The 19,103-nt window shown below is 36.1% G+C and overlaps 2 protein-coding genes across 3 annotated transcripts; both read right to left on the minus strand.

Annotated features, from left to right (window-relative positions):
- OR8J3 (olfactory receptor family 8 subfamily J member 3) lies at window positions 1-1,700 on the minus strand. Its single transcript, XM_002755258.6, has one exon. It carries the CDS (start codon window positions 1,684-1,686, stop codon window positions 739-741), a length of 948 nt encoding a protein of 315 aa, XP_002755304.2. The 5' UTR covers window positions 1,687-1,700; the 3' UTR covers window positions 1-738.
- Window positions 1,701-5,340: 3,640 nt separating this feature from the next.
- Window positions 5,341-15,210, minus strand: OR8K5 (olfactory receptor family 8 subfamily K member 5). 2 transcript variants are annotated; one of them, XM_035264352.1, is made up of 2 exons: window positions 14,323-15,210; window positions 5,341-5,376 (listed from the first exon to the last, which is right to left on the minus strand). In XM_035264352.1, the coding sequence occupies exons 1-2, from the start codon at window positions 15,208-15,210 to the stop codon at window positions 5,341-5,343; spliced, it is 924 nt and encodes a 307-aa protein (XP_035120243.1). The 2 variants fall into 2 exon arrangements, with proteins under 2 accessions (XP_035120243.1, XP_002755383.2); XM_002755337.3 differs by lacking the exon at window positions 5,341-5,376 and having other exon boundaries at window positions 14,288-15,210.
- Between the last annotated feature and the right edge of the window lie 3,893 nt (window positions 15,211-19,103).

Consider the following 19,103-nt stretch of genomic DNA (forward strand, 5'->3'; position numbering starts at 1 on the left):
AGGACATTTGTTTCACATATTAAATGAAAATGATAGAGGAGAGAAAAGAAAATCTTTATGAAATCTGATGTTTACAAATCAAACTCAGTATAAAAGCATATTCAGTGATAGTGGTCTGTGCATTATATTGAAAAACCATATAAATATTACCTGGAATAAAATATTTTCAATTATATCCTGGTGAGGATTTAAAATATGTATTAGTTGTTAGTATGTATATATTGTTTATTCAAACAATAATTAAAAAGAGTTAAGGAGCTTTATTTTAAATATAATTGTCAGTCCAAGTTTGCCAACTTAGTTGTAAAAGGGATTTTAATCATCTGTAGTTACGGTTTTTCAAGATGCAATGATCAACTATCCAACCATTCCCAGGAATAAAAAGGAGTTCACAGAATGGGAAATATTGACGTTAATTCTCTCATTCATATTTTGTTGCTCTGTTCAAACTTACCCTTTTAAAAGTTGATATTTTTCCTTACTCCTGGAAATATTTTATTCAAACTGATTACCTGATTATTTCTGAGCAAAGTTCATGAATAATATTTTCATTTTGTATTATTTTCATAACTCAAAAAGTTTCAGAATTTTTTTATTTAAATTCAATGCTCTTCAAATCCTACCTATTGGTAATTCCTAGGATTGTAAACTTGTAAGGCAGGCACCAAAACTTTTCTTTCTCTTACATAATGGCGGGTTATATGAACTATCTTTTCATTTATATATAGAGTTCTAAAACTACACTGATTTAAAGGAGTAGCATGGATTTTTCATGAATTTCTTTAAGGCAACCTTCACATCATTATTCCTCAGGCTGTAGATCAAGGGATTCAGCATGGGAATCACCAATGTGTAAAACACAGAAGCCATCTTATCAGTATCTAATGAGTGGTTAGTTTGGGGCTGCAAATACATGAATAGCGTCGTCCCATAGAAAACTGTGACTGCCATCATATGCGAAGCACAGGTAGAAAAGGCTTTTTTCCTTCCTTCTGATGAACATATCCTTAGAATGGACAAAACAATGTTGAAATAAGATACTAGAACTGTAACCATGGAAAAAAACAAATTTGTTCCTGCAGATATAAAGACTACTGTTTCTGGTAAGTAAGTATCAGAGCAAGACAATGCTAACAAAGGTGCAATATCACAGTAAAAATGATTGATTATATTAGAAGAGCAATAAGACACAGAGAATATACAAGGTGAAACCACAATAGCTGTAGAAAAGCCATAGAGGTACGTGAGAGAGACCAGCAGGAGGCAGAGCCGCCGAGACACCACCACCATGTAGAGCAGAGGGTTACAAATGGCCACGTAGCGGTCATAGGCCATCACAGCCAGCATCATTACCTCCGATACAATAAAGAACAAGAACCCTCCCAGTTGGGTGGCACATTCATAGAATGAGGTAGTTTTCTTCTTTACTAAAAAGTTAATCAGCATTTTAGGGGCAATGACAGTAGAGTTGCCAAGATTGATGATAGCCAGATGTCGCAGGAAAAAGTACATGGGGGTCTGAAGTCGAGAGACAACACTGGTGAGGGTGATGATGCCCAGGTTCCCTGCCGTGGTCAGCACATAGAGCACCAGGAAGACCAGGAAGAGGGGAAACTGGAGCTCTGGAGAGTCAGAGACACCTGTGAGAATAAACTCAGTGACCCCGGTGACATTTTCAGGAGCCATTTAAGAGTTCGGAAATTCATCTGTTTGAGGAAGAAAATAAATGGTTATAGACTTTAAGGAATAATATTCAAGGACTTTCATTAGATGGTAAGGACAATTCCTGGGTGAGATCTTCTTGTCAGGTTTATCTAACTTAGTTATTAATTTTGTGTTCTCAGTCTACTAAATCAGCTTTGCAATCATTTGGGGGAGAGTAAAGCAAGTGTGGTAAATTTAGTATGGCAAGGTAAATAGTTACCCCAACAAGCTGCAACATTTTGAGGGTTTACTGCCTTGCAGTGTAATTGAATTAGTTCTTAGCTTGCAAACATTTGAAGCCGAGATGTACCTGATGTCTTTTGCATTGACCATGAGAAAGGCTTAAGAAATTGTATATCCCCAAATAATCCAATGGCTGCTGGCAATTTCCTACTCTGATACTTCTTCCCTTGTCTCGAGAATAGGTACTATACCTTCACATTTTAAGAATTATATCCTTTTATAACATGTATTAGATGCATATTGAGCTTGCAGATTACAACATTGCATGTCTGCTTACTGCTTTCTCTCACTTTCCGGTTTATTAACTCAGACAAAAATACATGGAGATATGTCTGTAGATCTATTTTTCAGGTTACCAATTCTCTTTTTAGGTTTCCATAAATCATATCAGTAAAGTTTGTATCATTTTTGTAATTCCTTGACATTCTGCTTTCCTGGGTACGACTTTCTGTTTCTTCTCTCTCATGTCTATTCTTTTCCTTGTCCTACAAGATCATAAAATTCTCTGTGTTCTTTTCACTGTTTTTCTTTTAAATCAATTTTTTTGTTTATAAAATGTTATATATCTTAAATTTACAAGAAATATCTGCTCTTAATTTTAGCTGACCTGTTTTATTATTTTTTTACATTTTGTGATATTTGTATTATTGTAATAAAAATAAACACTTTTATTTTGAGAGATTTATGATAATTATGTTGTATGTATTTGCCATAGATTAAGCATGCTATTTAATATGAATGAATATTTTCCTAGAGTTGGTTATTTTAATCATGATTATTTGCCCCTAACTAAGTCAATTCATGTCTTGTTGGAGTCACAGTTGATAGTTCCAGTGGTAGGCACCCGGTCCAAATACGTCTTATCATATAGTTCCTTACTTTAAAGTTCACACTTAAGTTCCAGAGAGTTAAGGATATATTATTACATGTCTGAATTTTAAAAGCCCAGGGCTACTGACATTTTCTGTTCTTCGAAAACAGATAGAGTAGAAACAAAAATAAATGATTATTCTGCAGTGAGAAAAAATAATGAAGTGACCATTTTATAAAAAGCAGAGAAATAAGACCAGATGATTTGTGAATCATCCTCTTATTTGCCACATATTGGATAACATTTTAATTTGTTCCAGGCTATGTTCAAGCTTCAGATCATGGATATGTTATTGTAATGATAGTGAAGAGAAAACTATGTTTAGAAGACATATAAACATGATAATTGCAGATTTAAATAAGCATAATAAGTAAAACAAACAAGAAAAACCTGGGAGAATACTTTAACATGGAATACACTAGAAAAAGCTGGGAGAATACCTTAACATGGAATATTAAGACTTTCACAAGGAAGGCCCTTCTGAGAACATGGCCTTTGAAGTGAAATCTAAAGGTTGAGAAGGAATTAGCTATTTAACTAATCACAGAAAGAGCATTCCAGAATTTCAGGCAAGAATTAATTTCTTGAAAACGCAGTTCTGGGGTAAAAATGTAGCTGATGCCACATCTGTTCTTTATTCAAATAAAGATATCCTGCCTTTAGAATATGTTCTCATAAATGCTGTAACATGCACAGATAGGAAATGAGAATAGGACAGGAAGGGTACTAGGTAAATAATGATAGAAGATTCTTGTTAAAAACAGACTATAGCCGGGCGCGGTGGCTCACGCCTGTAATCCCAGCACTTTGGGAGGCCGAGGCGGGTGGATTATGAGGTCAAGAGATCGAGACCATCCTGGTCAACATGGTGAAACCCCGTCTCTACTAAAAATACAAAAAATTAGTTGGGCATGATGGGGCGTGCCTGTAATCCCAGCTACTCAGTAGGTTGAGGCAGGAGAATTGCCTGAACTCAGGAGGCAGAGGTTGCCGTGAGCCGAGATCGCGCCATTGCACTCCAGCCTGGGTAACAAGAGCGAAACTCCGTCTCAAAAAAACAAAAACAAAAACAAAAACAAACAAACAAACAAACAAAAAAACAGACTATAAGGATATATGCACACGAATGTTCATTGCAGCACTGTTTACAATAGCAAAGACCTGGAACCAACCTATTGCCCATCAATGGTAGACTGGACTGGGAAAATGTGGCCCATATACACCATGGAATATTATGCAGCAATCAAAAATGATGAGTTAATGTCCTCTGTAGGGATGGATGAATCTGGAGAACATCATTCTCAGCAAACTGACACAAGAACGGAAAATGAAATACCTCATATTCTCACTCATAGGCGGATGATAAAAAATGAGAACACATGGACACAGGGAAGGGAGTACTACACACTGGGGTCTATTGGGGGGAATAGGGGAGGGACAGTGGGGGGAGCTGGGGAGGGATAGCCTGGGGAGAAACGCCAAATGTGGGTGAAGGGGAGGAAGGCAGCAAAACACACTGCCATGTGTGTACCTATGCAACCATCTTGCATGTTCTGCACATGTACCCCAAAACCTAAAATGCAATTAAAAAACAGATAAAAAGCATGAAACTTTAAGTTAATAGCTCTATATTGCATGAGGAAATAGTTTGCAGAGTTTAAGGCTCTTCAACGTCTTTGGTGATAACCTAGTTTAAGCTCTGCCCTTAAAAATTGTCAATGACAATGTTTCTACTTACTTCAATGAGGAATCTGCTTTGCTTTCTACTTCTTTAGCCCTCGTACGTGGCTACAAAATAGATTTAAGGTTTTTTCTAACCCCCTTGAGACTCATTTGGTTGAAGTTTCAATCTGATTCAAGGATAAATAAATTGTACATAATTACCTGAGGGAGAGTGCCTTGGATGTTTGTTAATTATTCTCAGAATTTTCCATTAGAAAAAGTTGTAATATTTTATGTTTCTGTTTAACTGAATAATTGAATTGTGCAATATGACTAAACACAGGAAATTATAAATATAACTTTGTCAGCATTTCAGTTACACAATATTATGCACGTATTAAGTATACCACAGAAACACACACACACAATTTGTTTGTAAATGAAAAAATGTTTTCCTAGAAAAATAATACAATATTTGATAATACCACAGTCATTGACCAAGGATATTTTGGAAATTATAGTATAATTCCACCAGACATATACTTATAGTTGACATAAAAATATATCATGACTTTTATTGTTCCATTGGTAGAATATAAGGTATGAGATTACTAAAGAAAATATTAAATCCGAAGAAAGACAGTTTGGGATGAAGTGGTATTTAATTGAGCTCTATAGTTTGAGGATTAGTTGGCTGAATATAATGATAGCAATCTATTTTTGATGTGTTAAAATGGGTCATTTTGGTAGCATCATAAATAATGTTATTATACATATTAGAAATACTGTTAAGTGACAAATCTTTTCTCATAATTTATTGGAACGATGTTCCATAGTGTACATTAATGACAAAGTTTGTGTTAATTTTTAAAGACTCTATAAAAGGCATGTTTAGCCTCTAAGTTGCTAAAGCTGTCGATCAAGAGGTTAAGCCTGGGGATTATTAAAGTGTAGAACAAGGAAGCCATTTATCCATATCAAAACGTAGAGATCCAAAGAACATAACCATCATTGTAAGATGAGAACCACACATGGAGAATGCTTTTTTTCCCTGCCCAATGCAGAATGTGTTCAACATTTGCATTCAACTCCGTCTCTACTAAAAATACAAAAAATTAGCCAGGCATAGTGGTGCATGTCTGTTGTAATCCCAGATACCTGGGAGGCTGAGGCATCCTGTGACTTCATTGAAGTCAGTCTTCACTGTTAGGTTATTTTGTCCCTTTTAGTCCAGTTAAAACTTTTTGGAAGAAACAGGTATTATGAGCTTTCATTAGTATCACCCAAACAATTTATTATATTTGTGAACAGAACAGAACAAATATTATTTTTATTTATAATAAGGTATAGAATACAACTTAATATAAATAACTGATTTTAAATATCTGAATCTGAAACTAAAATAAATGATAGAATCTTCTACTTTTCAAATGCAGGGATAAATGTAACACATTGCACTGAGACAGCATAGACTAAATTCTTAATAAAGTCAGAAATATTTGAAGCATATAAATTGATAGCAAAGCTCTATGTGTATCAATATATGAATATTACACTTTATTTTCTCCACTTAGTGGTAACAGTTTGTCTTTAGTACATTTCTATTATGCTTGACAATTTTAGTGGAATTTTAATATTCTTAGAGTCATAGGAAACATACAGCTAATAAAGGTTAAGATCTAGGACCCTCTCTGTTCCCTTAGGTGGAACTTTAGTAATAAACTCACAAAGAAATACAACTTTGCCAAAGTTGCAAATATCTTGCAAAAGCAAGATATTTTAACCATGATCAAGTAAGACCACTTTTCTTCCCATTCTGACGACCACTCCATCACACTTTAACTGATATCATGCTGCATTATCATGTCTGCAGGCATTTGTAGGGTATAACCAACAGGAGATTGAGATAATTATACTTTACTTGATGTTTAGTGGGTATATTCACATAGTTCAAAATCATTGACATTTGTTATTGAATAATGCTGTCTCTTCTTGTGCAGGAATGACTATGCAGAATACTCTTATCACGTAGTATGCAGAGACGTGTCTGGAATTTCATTAATAGGCACACTGGCTCACACCTGTAATCCCAACACTTTGGGAGACCAATGCAGGTGGATCACCTGAGGTCAATAGTTTGAGACCACCCTGGCCAACATGATAAAATACCATCTCTACTAAAAATACAAAAAAAATTAGCCAGTTATGGCGGTGGGTACATGTAATCCCAGCTACTCAGGAGGCTGAGTCCAGAGAATCATCTGAACCTGGGAGGTGGAGGTTGCAGTGAGCTGAGATTGCGCCATTGCACTCCAGCTTAGGCAACAAGAGAAAACCCCATCTCAAAAAAATAAAATAAATAAAATAATTACAGTTAAAAGATTTTATAATTTTAACTCTTAGTTTATTTGCAATTGCAGTTTTAAAATTATTTTTCTATTATAAATATTTATATTTGTGTCTCAGGTTGTAAGTATATTTTCTTAAAATAAACTTCCAAATTAGTCTGTGTCAAGACATACAAGATGTAGATCTATTCTGGCTAAAATAAATGGTTTATTTTTAATACACACGGTTTGTGATCATTTATTTTATGTAATTTATTTCTTTTCATATAATATGAAGATAATAGCATCTATAAAGTATACAAAAATATTTATTTGCTGAGTGCAGTGGCTTACACTTGTAATCTGAGCTACACAGGAGGCTGAAGTGGGAGGATTATCTCAATTGATGCAGAGAAGGCATTTGACAAAATTCAACAGCCCTTTATGCTAAAAACCCTCAATAAACTTGGTATCAATGGAACGTATCTCAAAGTAATAAAAGCTATTTATGACAAACCAACAGCCAATATCATACTGAATGGGCAAAAACTGGAAGCATTCCCTTTGAAATCTGGTACTAGACAAGGATGCCCTCTCTCACCACTCCTATTCAATATAGTACTGGAAGTTCTAGCCAGAGCAATCAGGCAAGAAAAAGAAATAAAGGGTATTCAAATAGGAAAGGTGGAAGCCAAATTGTCTCTATTTGCAGACGACCTGATAGTATACCTAGAAGACCCCATCGCCTCAGCCCAAAAACTCCAGAAACTGATAAGCAACTTCAGCAAAGTCTCAGGATATAAAATCAATGTGCAAAAATCACAAGCATTTGTCTACACCAATAACAGACTTAAAGAAAGCCAAATCAAGAGCGAACTGCCATTGGCAATTGCTACAAAAAGAATAAAATACCTTGGAATACAACTCACAAGGAACGCAAGAGACCTCTTCAAGGAGAACTACAAACCACTGCTCAACGAAATCAGAGAGGACACAAACAGATGGAGAAACATTCCATGTTCATGGTTAGGAAGAATTAATATCGTGAAAATGGCTATACTGCCCAAAGTAATTTACAGAATCAACGCTATCCCCATCAAGCTACCATTGACTTTCTTCACAGAACTGGAAAAAAACACCATGAACTTCATATGGAACCAAAAGAGAGCCCGCATAGCCAAGTCAATTCTAAGCAAAAAGAACACAGCTGGGGGCATCACACTACCAGATTTCAAACTATACTACAAGGCTACAGTAATCAAAACAGCATGGTACTGGTACCAAAACAGAGATATAGACCAATGGAACAAAACAGAGGCACCGGAGCAACACAACATACATACAACTATACAATCTTTGATAAACCTGACAAAAACAAGCAATGGGAAAAGGATTCCATGTTTAACAAATGGTGTTGGGAAAACTGGCTAGCCATGTGCAGAAAGCAGAAACTGGACCCCTTCCTGACACCTTACACTAAAATTAACTCCAGATGGATTAAAGACTTAAACATAAGACCTGGCACCATAAAAACCCTAGAAGAAAATCTAGGCAAAACTATCCAGGACATAGGAGTAGGCAAGGACTTCATGAACAAAACACCAAAAGCATTGGCAACAAAAGCCAAAATAGACAAATGGTACCTAATGAAACTCCACAGCTTCTGCACGGCAAAAGAAACAGTCACTAGAGTGGATCAGCAACCAACAGAATGGGAAAAAATTTTCGCAGTCTACCCATCTGACAAAGGGCTGATATCCAGAATTTACAAAGAACTCAAACAGATTTACAGGAAATAAACAAACAAGCCCATTCAAAAGTGGGCAAAGGATATGAACAGACACTTTACGAAAGAAGACATATATGAGGCCAACAATCATATGAAAAAATGCTCATCGTCACTGGTCATCAGAGAGATGCAAATCAAAACCACATTGAGATACCATCTCACGCCAGTTAGAATGGCGATCATTAAAAAATCTGGAGACAACAGATGCTGGAGAGGATGTGGAGAAAAAGGAACACTTCTACACTGTTGGTGGGAGTGTAAATTAGTTCAACCATTGTGGAAGACAGTGTGGTGATTCCTCAAGGCCTTAGAAATAGAAATTCCATTTGACCCAGCAATCCCATTCCTGGGTATATATCCAAAAGTCTGTAAATCGTTCTACTATAAGGACATATGTACACGAATGTTCATTGCAGCACTGTTTACAATAGCAAAGACCTGGAATCAACCCAAATGCCCGTTGACAATAGACTGGATTGGAAAAATGTGGCACATATACACCATGGAATATTATGCAGCAATCAGAAATGATGAGTTTGTGTCGTTTGTAGGGACATGGATGAATCTGGAGAACAGCATCCTCAGCAAACTGACACAAGAACAGAAAATGAAACACCGCATATTCTCACTCATAGGTGGGTGATGAAAAATGAGAACACATGGACACAGAAAGGGGAGTACTAAACACTGGGGTCTATTGGGAGGAAAAGGGGAGGGCCAGTGGGATGGGGAGGTGGGGAGGGATAGCCTGGGGAGAAATGCCAAATGTGGGTGAAGGGGAGAAGAAAAGCAAAGCACACTGCCATGTGTGGACCTACAGAACTGTCTTGCATGCTCTGCTCATGTACCCCAAAACCTAAAATCCAATAAAAATTAAAAAAAAAAAAAAAAAAAAGAATAGTGTGCCACAGCATTCCGGCTTAAGAAACAGAGTAAGATCCAGTCTGTAAACACATAGATACATATATATAAATATATACATAATACATTATAGATATTTACACATATGTAATCTACCTATTTCACATGTATACATAATAAATGTATTACATCATATATTAATATCTTATTATTTCTGGAATTATGCAATTATTTTTGGTATTTATAGAGTATAATACTGTGATTTTCAAATATTTCAGTAATAAGTACAGCCTCTGTATTTAAGAAAATTAACACACAATCAGTCAATCAAAGTGAAACTGGTCTAATTAAATATAGTGAGGTGGCTTTTGCCTAATCTCTTGGATTTCCCTCTTATCACTGTCAACTCAGTGAAAGCCTGGATAATTTTCAGTTGGAAGGGTAACTGGATTTCAAAATACTTAGTTAGACAAGATGCAGAATAGAATTATAATTTAGTGGAATATCATCTTCAGCTTGCACAACTATCAGGTAGAAACTTTTGGGAGCCAACCCATTGGTGGACATCTATAGTCTGGAGCAGCTGGAACCTGGAGCTACCTTTGGCAGATGGTAGCAATTCTAATAGCAATTCCACACATAATTCCTATGTGTAGACTGTTCCACTGTGTCCAGGCAATGGGGACAGAAGAGGAGTGCAATTCAGGAGAATTAGTGCACAACTTATGTCTTCCTCCCAGATAAAGTGGTCTGCTCTTTCTCTGTAGAGACTCACTCTTCCTTTCTGGCCTCTTCTTGTCTCACAAATAATACCTAGAAATCAACTCCTTTTGGAAACTTTATTTTGAATTTCCAAAATTTCAGGGCCTGGCATCATAGGGTTCTATTGTAGAATAGGAAGCACCCTGGAATGAGCAAAGAAATTCAGATTTCCAGCACCATCTTAACACTTCGAAGTGTTTAAATTTTGCTAAGAATTCTAGTGTGTGTTAGCTTGTCTTCATTTCCAAAGTTAGTTATTACTATCCTCTAAAGATATCCTGATTCTTTTACCTTTACATTATTTTTGTGTGAAAAAAATATATCTGATATCTTCAGAACATTTTTTGTTTATTTGTAGAAATTTAAGGGGAGCAAGTGCAGTTTCGTTGTGTGGATATATTGCATCGAAGTGAAGTCTGAGCTTTATTTGCATTTAACATAATGTACTCCAGTTCTATTCATGTTGTTGCAAACAATGGAATTTTATCTTTGTGATGGTTAAATAACATAAAGAGGAATAAAAGCTCATGAAAAAAATTGAATTAAGAAGTAACAATAAAAATATAAACTTTTTTTTTAATGTGGGTGCCATCAAGTTCAAGACGCTTTTTGTAAGTGATGACACCAGTCAAAATTAGCTTATCTCTAAAGGACTGTGTGTTTTAGAAACTTACCCATGCCAATGCAAGTCTCTTTTACATTATTAAAATATAATGGGTTTCTATTATAGAATTTTTAAGGTTAGGAAGCAAAAAAAAAAAAAATCCACAAGGAGCCAATTCAGACAGTAAGGTAGATGCCTAGAGGTTTTCCCTAAAAACTCTCAAAATTGCCCTTGTCTGATGAGAGTAATGAGTAGAATACTTGTCTCGATGGAGAATGACTTTCTAGTAAAGCTCTCCTGTGTGTTTTACTGCTAAAGCTATGGCTAACTCTCTGTTGAAACATCATTATAATAAGCAGATATCACCCTTTGTCCCTCTGGAAAACCAACAAGCAAAATGCCATTAGTGTCTCAAAAAAAAAAAAAAAAAAAAGAAAGAAAGAAAAAAAAGAAAAGCATTGCCTGATGTTTTCTCTTGGCCTGTCTGCTTTTGCTTTGTCTGAACCACTTTCACCTCTTGGCAGTCTTGGCCTTGAGTGTGCTTTGTCTTCAGGACCATACTGCTAATACCATGTTTTAAATACTGTTAAAATTCTTGGAAGAAATTATTCAGGATCTCCATTCCACCTATTCAAAATTTTTACTAAGAGCTCCGCTCCACTCTTGTCTGGATCTCATCTGGGTGCAACGGTTTTAGTGGTGAAGAGTTAGCTCAACTTTAATTTTTTACTCAGAAATTGTGAAAGCTGACCCAGCTGAGATGTCTGTGTTATTGGCTATTGTTTCTGCTGCTAATTGCTGGTCTTTTTCTATTAAGGTAGGAACAGGATGATTTATTTTTCCTTGTAAATTGATGCACATGGTTTGTCTCTGAGAACTTCACCTTTAGCATCATCTTATCCCTGATTAAAACAAATGATACATTTGTAGTCCAGGGGTGGTGGCTCATGCCTGTAATCCCAGAACTTTAGGAGGCTGAGGCAGAGGGATCACAAGGTCAGGAGATCGAGACCATCCTGGCCAATGCAATGAAACCCTGTCTTTACTGAAAATACAAAAAATTAGGGGGGCATGGTGGCACGTGCCTGTAGTCCCAGCTATGCAGGTTCTGAGACAGGAGAATCGCTTGATCCTGGGAAGCAGAGGTTGCAGTGAGCTGAGATCACATCACTGCACTCCAGTCTGATGACAGAGCAATACACCATGTCAAAAAAAAAAAAAAAAAAAAAAAAAAAAAAAAGCCAAAAACAAATGATACATTTGTAAACTGCTGATTTCTCTGGGGGGCATTGTCCTCACGAAGTTTTTGGTAAAGCATCAGTAATTTCACCATTCTTCCACCCACATTTCACCAAATTTATTGCTTGTTCTTGCTTCAATTTTAGCAGAATTCATGTTGCTCTGACAGGGGCTCTTTTCAAACTAATGGCTTATCCTTCTTAGTGTCTCAGACTAGGTCCTGTTTAGACATGTTATAGTTCCATGAACTTTTCAAAGATCCTCCATATTTCATAGTATGTATATACCACATATTTTTTATCCTTTCATCTATTGATGGTCATTTAGCTTGAAGCTTCATCTTTAGAAGTAACATATTTTATTTTTTTATTTTCACTTGTCTTCTTACAGTGTTAATGATTTTTCTAAATGATTCAGTACATTAACCATATTTATAATAGCTATTTTAAAGTTCTTGCCTGCTAATTCTATCATCCATGTTATTTCAGTTTTAATTATCCCATGGATAGGCTCACACATGCTATTTTCCTGTGATGCAATTCATCTTCAATTCTCCAAGCTGTGCTCTCCTGGAGTTGGCAGGGAATGAAGTAGATTTGTAAGAGTTCTTGGTTGTAGACATATTTAGTGTGTTGGCTTTCTCAAATGCTGTTTATGCTAACAGTAAAATTGTCACATGAACAGACGCAGGACGTCTGGTTAGCCACGATGTTGCAGGCAGTGGAATTAGGTGTTGTCTTCTCCTTCCTGAGATTGGGGTTACTCTGTCATGAGTTGTTGTAATGGCCTTAGTTGATTGGCATATTAGTCAGGGTTATCTAGAGGAACAGAACTAATAGGATACATATAAAAAGAATTTTTGAGCTGAATGATAATAGTGACACAACTTATCAAAATCTCTGAGATACAGCAAAAATGGTGCTAAGACGAAAGTTCATAGCATCAAACACCTGCAAGAAAAAGTCTGAAAGGCACAAATAGGCAATCCAAGGTCACACTTTAGGGAACTAGAGAAACAAAGACAAACCAAACCCAAACCCAGCCAAAGAATATATCATTCACTGATGATATGATCGTAAACCTAGAAAATCCTAAGGACTTATCCAAGAAATTCCTAGATGTCATAAGTGAATTTAGTAAAGTTGCAGGATACAAACAAATCAGTAGCACTGCTGTATACCAACAGTGACCAAGCTGAGAAACAAATCAAGAACTCAATTTCTTTTATAATATTTGCAAAAACTTAAATGCTTAGGGATATACCTACCCAAGGAGGTGAAAGAGCTCTACAAGGAAAACTACAAAACACTACTGAAAGAAGTCAGTGACAAGACAAACAAATGGAAACACACCCCATGCTCTTGGATGGGTATAATTAATATTGTAAAAATGACCATACTGCCAAAACCAATACATAGATTCCATGCAATTCTCATTAAACTGCCATCATTATTCTTCACAGAGTAGAAAAACAATCCTAAAATTCATATGGAACCAAAAGAGAGCCTGCAAAGCTGAAGCAAAACTAAGCAAATATAAAAAATCTGGAGGCATCACATTACCAGACTTTAAACTATTCTACAAGGCTATGGTTACCAAACCAGTATGATACTTGTATAAAAATAGGCACATAGACAAACAGAATAGAGAACTCAGAAATAAAGCCAATTACAGCCAACTGATCATTTACAACGCAAACATAAACATAAAATGGGGAAAGGGCAACCTGCTCAACAAATGGTGCTGAGATAATTGGCAAGCTACGTGTAGAAGAATAAAATTGGATCCTGATCTCTCACCTTATACAAAAATCAACTCAAGATGGATCAAAGACTTAAATCGAAACATGAAACCATAACATTTCTAGAAAATATCATTGGAAAAACTCTTATAGTCATTGGTTTAGGCAAAGGGTTCATGACAACCCAAAAACAAGTGCAACAAAAACAAAAATAAATAGATGGCACCTAATCAAACTAAATAACCATGCATAGTAAGGTAAATAATCAGCAGAGTAAACAGACAACCCAGAGAATGGGAAAAATATTTGCAAACAATGCATTCAACAAAGGACTATTATTCAGAATCCACAAGGACCTCAAACACATCGGCAAGAAAAAAATTGGGAAATAAATGTAACACTTAAATTTGTCGAGTGACATTAATCTCTATTATATTTTTATTATAACAGTATTACATATTGATTATTAAACACAAATGACATAAATTTTTAAAGACCTTATAGAAGGCATTTTTCAACCTCTTTGTTTCTTAAGCTGTAAATCAAAGGGTTAAGCATGGGGATTACTAAAGTGTAAAATACAGAAGCCATTTTATCAGTATCAAAGAAGTGAGTGGAATTGGGCTGCATGTACATGAAGAGTAAAGACCCATAGAACACAACCACCACTGTCAAATGGGAACCACATGTGGAGATAGCCTTTTTCCTGTCCTCTGCAGAATGTATTTGACATATGGCTAACAAAATCAGCAGGTAGGACACTAAGACTACCAGAAGGGAGGAGATCAAATTAAATGCAGAAAATAGTATGATCAACAATTCTATTTCCTGTGCATTTGAGTAAAGCATAGGTAGCAAAGGAACATCATCACAGTAGAAATGACTGATGACATTAGAACCAAAGAAGGTCAATGTAAATATCTTAATAGTGAACATCAAAGCCTGAAATGTACTGTAGAGATACAGAATGCCCACCAGCACACGACACAGTCGCTGGGACATAATAACACAGTAGAGCAGAGGGTTACAAATGGCCACATAGTGGTCATAGGCCATGGCTGACAAGATGAAAAATTCACTGATAATGAACATAAGGAAGAATGCCAGCTGTGCAGCACATGCATAATAGGAAATAGTATTTCGATACACAACAAAACTTGCCAGCATCTTGGGACAAATGACAGTAGAATTACCAAGATCAACGAAAGCCAAATGTCTGATAAAAAAGTACATAGGTGTATGTAAGCGGGAGTCAAGTTTGGTCAAAATGATCATAGTTAGGTTGCCCACCACTGTGACTACATAGATGATGAGGAAGACTCCAAAAAGGGGAATATGCAGTTCAGGCCGCCTTGTGACTCCCGTCAGAATGAATTCAGTTAGCACTGTTAGATTCTTTTGGCCCATTTAGTCCAATTATCTCTTCTAGGAAGAAACAGTTGGGTTATCAGGTGTTTCATGTAGCACTATTTAAACAAATTATAATATTTGCAGACAGAATAGGTTTTGTTATTCACAATAGGTAATAGAAACATTATTTCTTGTTTGATTCAGAAATAAAATATAAAACAAAATTTTCTGCTTCCCTAAAAGAGGAATTCATATAAAATAGATTCACTGAAACAACATAAATTAAATAGTTTCATCAATATTTGAAATATATTTGTTAATAACACACCATATAGGTGTCAATACAGAAAGATTATGCTTTTTTATCTGCACAATGACATCATGATTTTTCTTTTGTACACTTCCACTTTGTGGAGCATCTAGCAGTCCACAGAGGTAGGGATTATAATGATTTGTTGCATACAGACTAGAAAACTCAGAATTTCTGGGGCTATATGTACAGTATGTGTGGATGATATTTTACTGGCAGCCACCTGGTGGAGAAAAAAAGGTGCAGGAGGAAGAGGTACAGGAGGAGGAAGAGACGCAGACAAAAGGTAGTGCCTGGCAAGTGTAACACAGCTGCCAACCCAGGACCCGTGCTGCTGCTCTCTGGCTCCTTGGGTGGCCCACAGCAAAATCATATGTTCCTTGATTACAAGTGATGTTTCAGATTATAATTCTCTGCTAAGATTTAAGTAAAACTTAACAATTTGTAAGACCTTTCTCTGATAATGGCCACAGTTGTTATTCCAACTCTATCTCTGACATAACTCTCTCCAAATCCTATTTAAGTAAAACAGTAACCTCTGAAGGACTAATTTGTAGCCTCTGGGACTTCTACAGTGGGGGCTCCCTTCCCCCACAGTGATTCCTCAAGATTGGCCTATAATTGTTATTGACTTAAAGACTGTTTATATACATTTCCTCTATCTCTGACTTAACTCTCTCCAAATCCTATTTAAGTAAAACAGTAACCTCTGAAGGGAGAGAACTTATAGAGAACCCATGAATTAGTTGAGGCTAATTTGTAGCCTCTGGGACTTCTACAGTGGGGCTCCCTTCCCCCACAGTGATTCCTCAAGATTGGCCTATAATTGTTATTGACTTAACAGACTGTTTATATACATTTCCTCTAGCAGAACAAGACAGGGAAAAATTTGTGTTTACATAGCCAGCCATATTACATTTCATTACTAATAAATAATGAAAGGCCAGCTTGTTGATTTCACTGGAAAGTGCTGCCTCAAGGAATGCTGAACAGTCCTACTACGTGTCAGAATTTTGTAAATCAGGCTTTGCTCCCTTATAGAAAGAAATTTCCCAATTGCAAGATTACTCATTTTATGGGTGATATTTTACTTTCAGCTCCAGTGGAACCAGTACTTTTAAATTTATATAATTCTGTCTTAAAGAATACACACTTAAGAGGTTTTATCATTGCATTTGAAAAAGTACAGAAGTCCTCTCCTTGGAAATATCTTGAATACACACTGTCTTTCCAGTAAGTAAGACCTCAAGGATTAAATCAAATACTACCAATTTATAAACCTTAAATAACTATCAGAAATTATTGGGAGATATAAACTGACCCCATCCCATTTTAGGTATATCTATGGATAAATTACAAAACCTGTTTTCTATACTAAAAGGCAATATAGCCTTAGATTCTCTCAGATGTTTAACCCCTGCAGCAAAAAGAGGAATTGAGGAAATAGAACAAGCATTATTTACCCTTAATTTTCTAAATTTAGATGACAAATTGCAACCAGCTGTAGGAAATCACTTTGCTAAGGTCTCACGAGACAGAAGCAGAAGCAATGGAGAGAAAAATAGAGGAAATGAATGAGTAGGAGAGAGACTAGAAGAGACAGGGATCAGAGAGAGACACAAAAAGTAAATCAAACAAGGGAGATAACGTAGGAAGAGAAGAAAGAAATGTTAAGACAGTTAAAGATATATGAATGCACCTTTAGTAAGGAAGGCTATAAAACAAAGTCAGAAAATGAAGGCCTGTTGAAGATTGTCTGTGACAGTTGTAAAAATGTTATAAAAAGAAATTTATGCAAGAAATGTTGTATAATTTGTGTTTTGAAGGTGCAAGCAAATTTTAAAATGTTAATTGTAAAAGAAATTCTGTGTGTAATCATACTGGATAAAGTTAAAGAAATATCATCCAGTTTTTCTGTAAACTAGATGTTAAAATAAAGTACAATGGATTTTTCTTATAACACTAACCCGTTCTTTAATAAACATTACAAAAGGACTCTTAGCACAGGCACCACACCTAGAATTTTCAATACACCAGACCAGCCTGGGGATTACATCCTTATCAAATGGTGGAAAGTAGAAAATGCTCTAGCCAGTCTAGGAAAGACCCTATGGAACCTGCATCCCCAGATGATACAACTTCTGGGGAAAAAACAGGCCCCAGAAATCACTGGATTTATGTGAAAATCATAAACAATATGAATCTGATCTTAATGTCATATATTTTTTATTGTACTTTAAGTTCTGGGGTACATGTGCAGATCTCGTAGAATCATTGCATAGGTACACACATGCCATTGTGGTTCGCTGCGTCCATCCCCCAGTCACCTACATCAGGCATTTTTTGCAATGTTCTCCCTCCCCATCCTTCCCACACCCTGCTGTCCCTCTCCTACTCCCCTACCCCCAACAGATCCCAGTGTGTGATATTTCCCTCCCTGTGCCCATGTATTCTCATTGTTTAACACCCACTTATGAGTGAGAACATGTGTTGTTTGGTTTTCTGTTCTTCTGTCAGTTTTCTGAGAATGATGGTTTCCAGATTTATCCATGTCGCTACAAAGGATATGAACTCATCTTTTTTATAGTTGCATAGTATTCCATGGTATATATGTGCCACATTTTCTTTGTTCATTCTATCATTGTTGGGCATTCGGGTTGGTTCCAGGTCTTTGTTATCATAAACAGTGCTGCAATAAACATATGTGTTCATGTGTCTTTATAACAGAACGATTTATAATCCTTTGGGTATACACCCAGTAATGGGGTTGCTGGGTCAAATGGTATTTCTATTTCTAGGTCCTTGAGGAAGTGCCACACTATCTTTGACAATGGTTGAACTAATTTACACTTCCACTAACAGTGTAAAAGTGTTCCTATTTCTCCACATTCTCTCTAACATCTGTTGTCTCCAGATTTTTTAATGATTGCCATTCTAACTGGTGTAAGATGGTATCTCAATGTGGTTTTGATTTGCATTTCTTTAATGACCAGCGATGATGATCATTTTTTATATGTTTATTGGTTTCATCAAAGTCTCATTTGAAAGTGTCTGTTCATATCTTTTGCCCATTTTTGAAGGGGTTTGTTTGGTTTTTTCTTGTAAATCTGTTTTAGTTCTCTGTAGATTCTGGATATTAGCCCTTTTTCAAAGGGGTAGCTTACAAAAATGTTTTCCCATTCTGCTGGTTGCCTGTTCTCTCTAATCATTGTCTCTTTCTGAGCAGAAGTTCTTAAGTTTAACCAGATCTCATCTGTTTATTTTGGCTTTTGTTGCCATTGCTTTTGGTGTTTTCGTTATGAAGTCCTTGACTATGCCTATGTTCTGAATTCTATTGCCTAGGTTTTCTTCTAGGGTTTGTATGGTGTTAGGTTTTCTGTTTAAAACTTTAATCCATCTGGAGTTAATTTTTGTGTTAGGTGTAAGGAAGGGGTCCAGTTTCTGCTTTTTGCACATGGCTAGCCAGTTTTCCCAACAGTATTTATTAAACAGGGAATCCTTTTCCCATTGCTTGTTTTTGTCAGGTTTGTCAAAGATCAGATGGTTGTAGATGTGTGGCATTATTTCTGAGACCTCTGTTCTGTTCCATTGATCTATATCTCTGTGTTGGTATCAGTACCATGCTGTTTTGATCACTGTA

The sequence above is a fragment of the Callithrix jacchus genome, chromosome 10, assembly GCF_049354715.1.
Source record: "Callithrix jacchus isolate 240 chromosome 10, calJac240_pri, whole genome shotgun sequence".
NCBI classification, from domain to species: domain Eukaryota; kingdom Metazoa; phylum Chordata; class Mammalia; order Primates; family Cebidae; genus Callithrix; species Callithrix jacchus.

Excerpts from the sequence above, each read along its gene's own strand:
- OR8J3 (XM_002755258.6), bottom strand. The coding sequence starts at position 1,686 with ATGGCTCCTGAAAATGTCACCGGGGTCACTGAGTTTATTCTCACAGGT.
- OR8K5 (XM_035264352.1), bottom strand. The coding sequence starts at position 15,210 with ATGGGCCAAAAGAATCTAACAGTGCTAACTGAATTCATTCTGACGGGA. Across the intron at positions 5,377-14,322 it reads ACAGCTTAAGAAACAAAGAG|GCTAAACATGCCTTTTATAG; the intron begins GTTGAAAAATGC and ends AGCAACTTAGAG.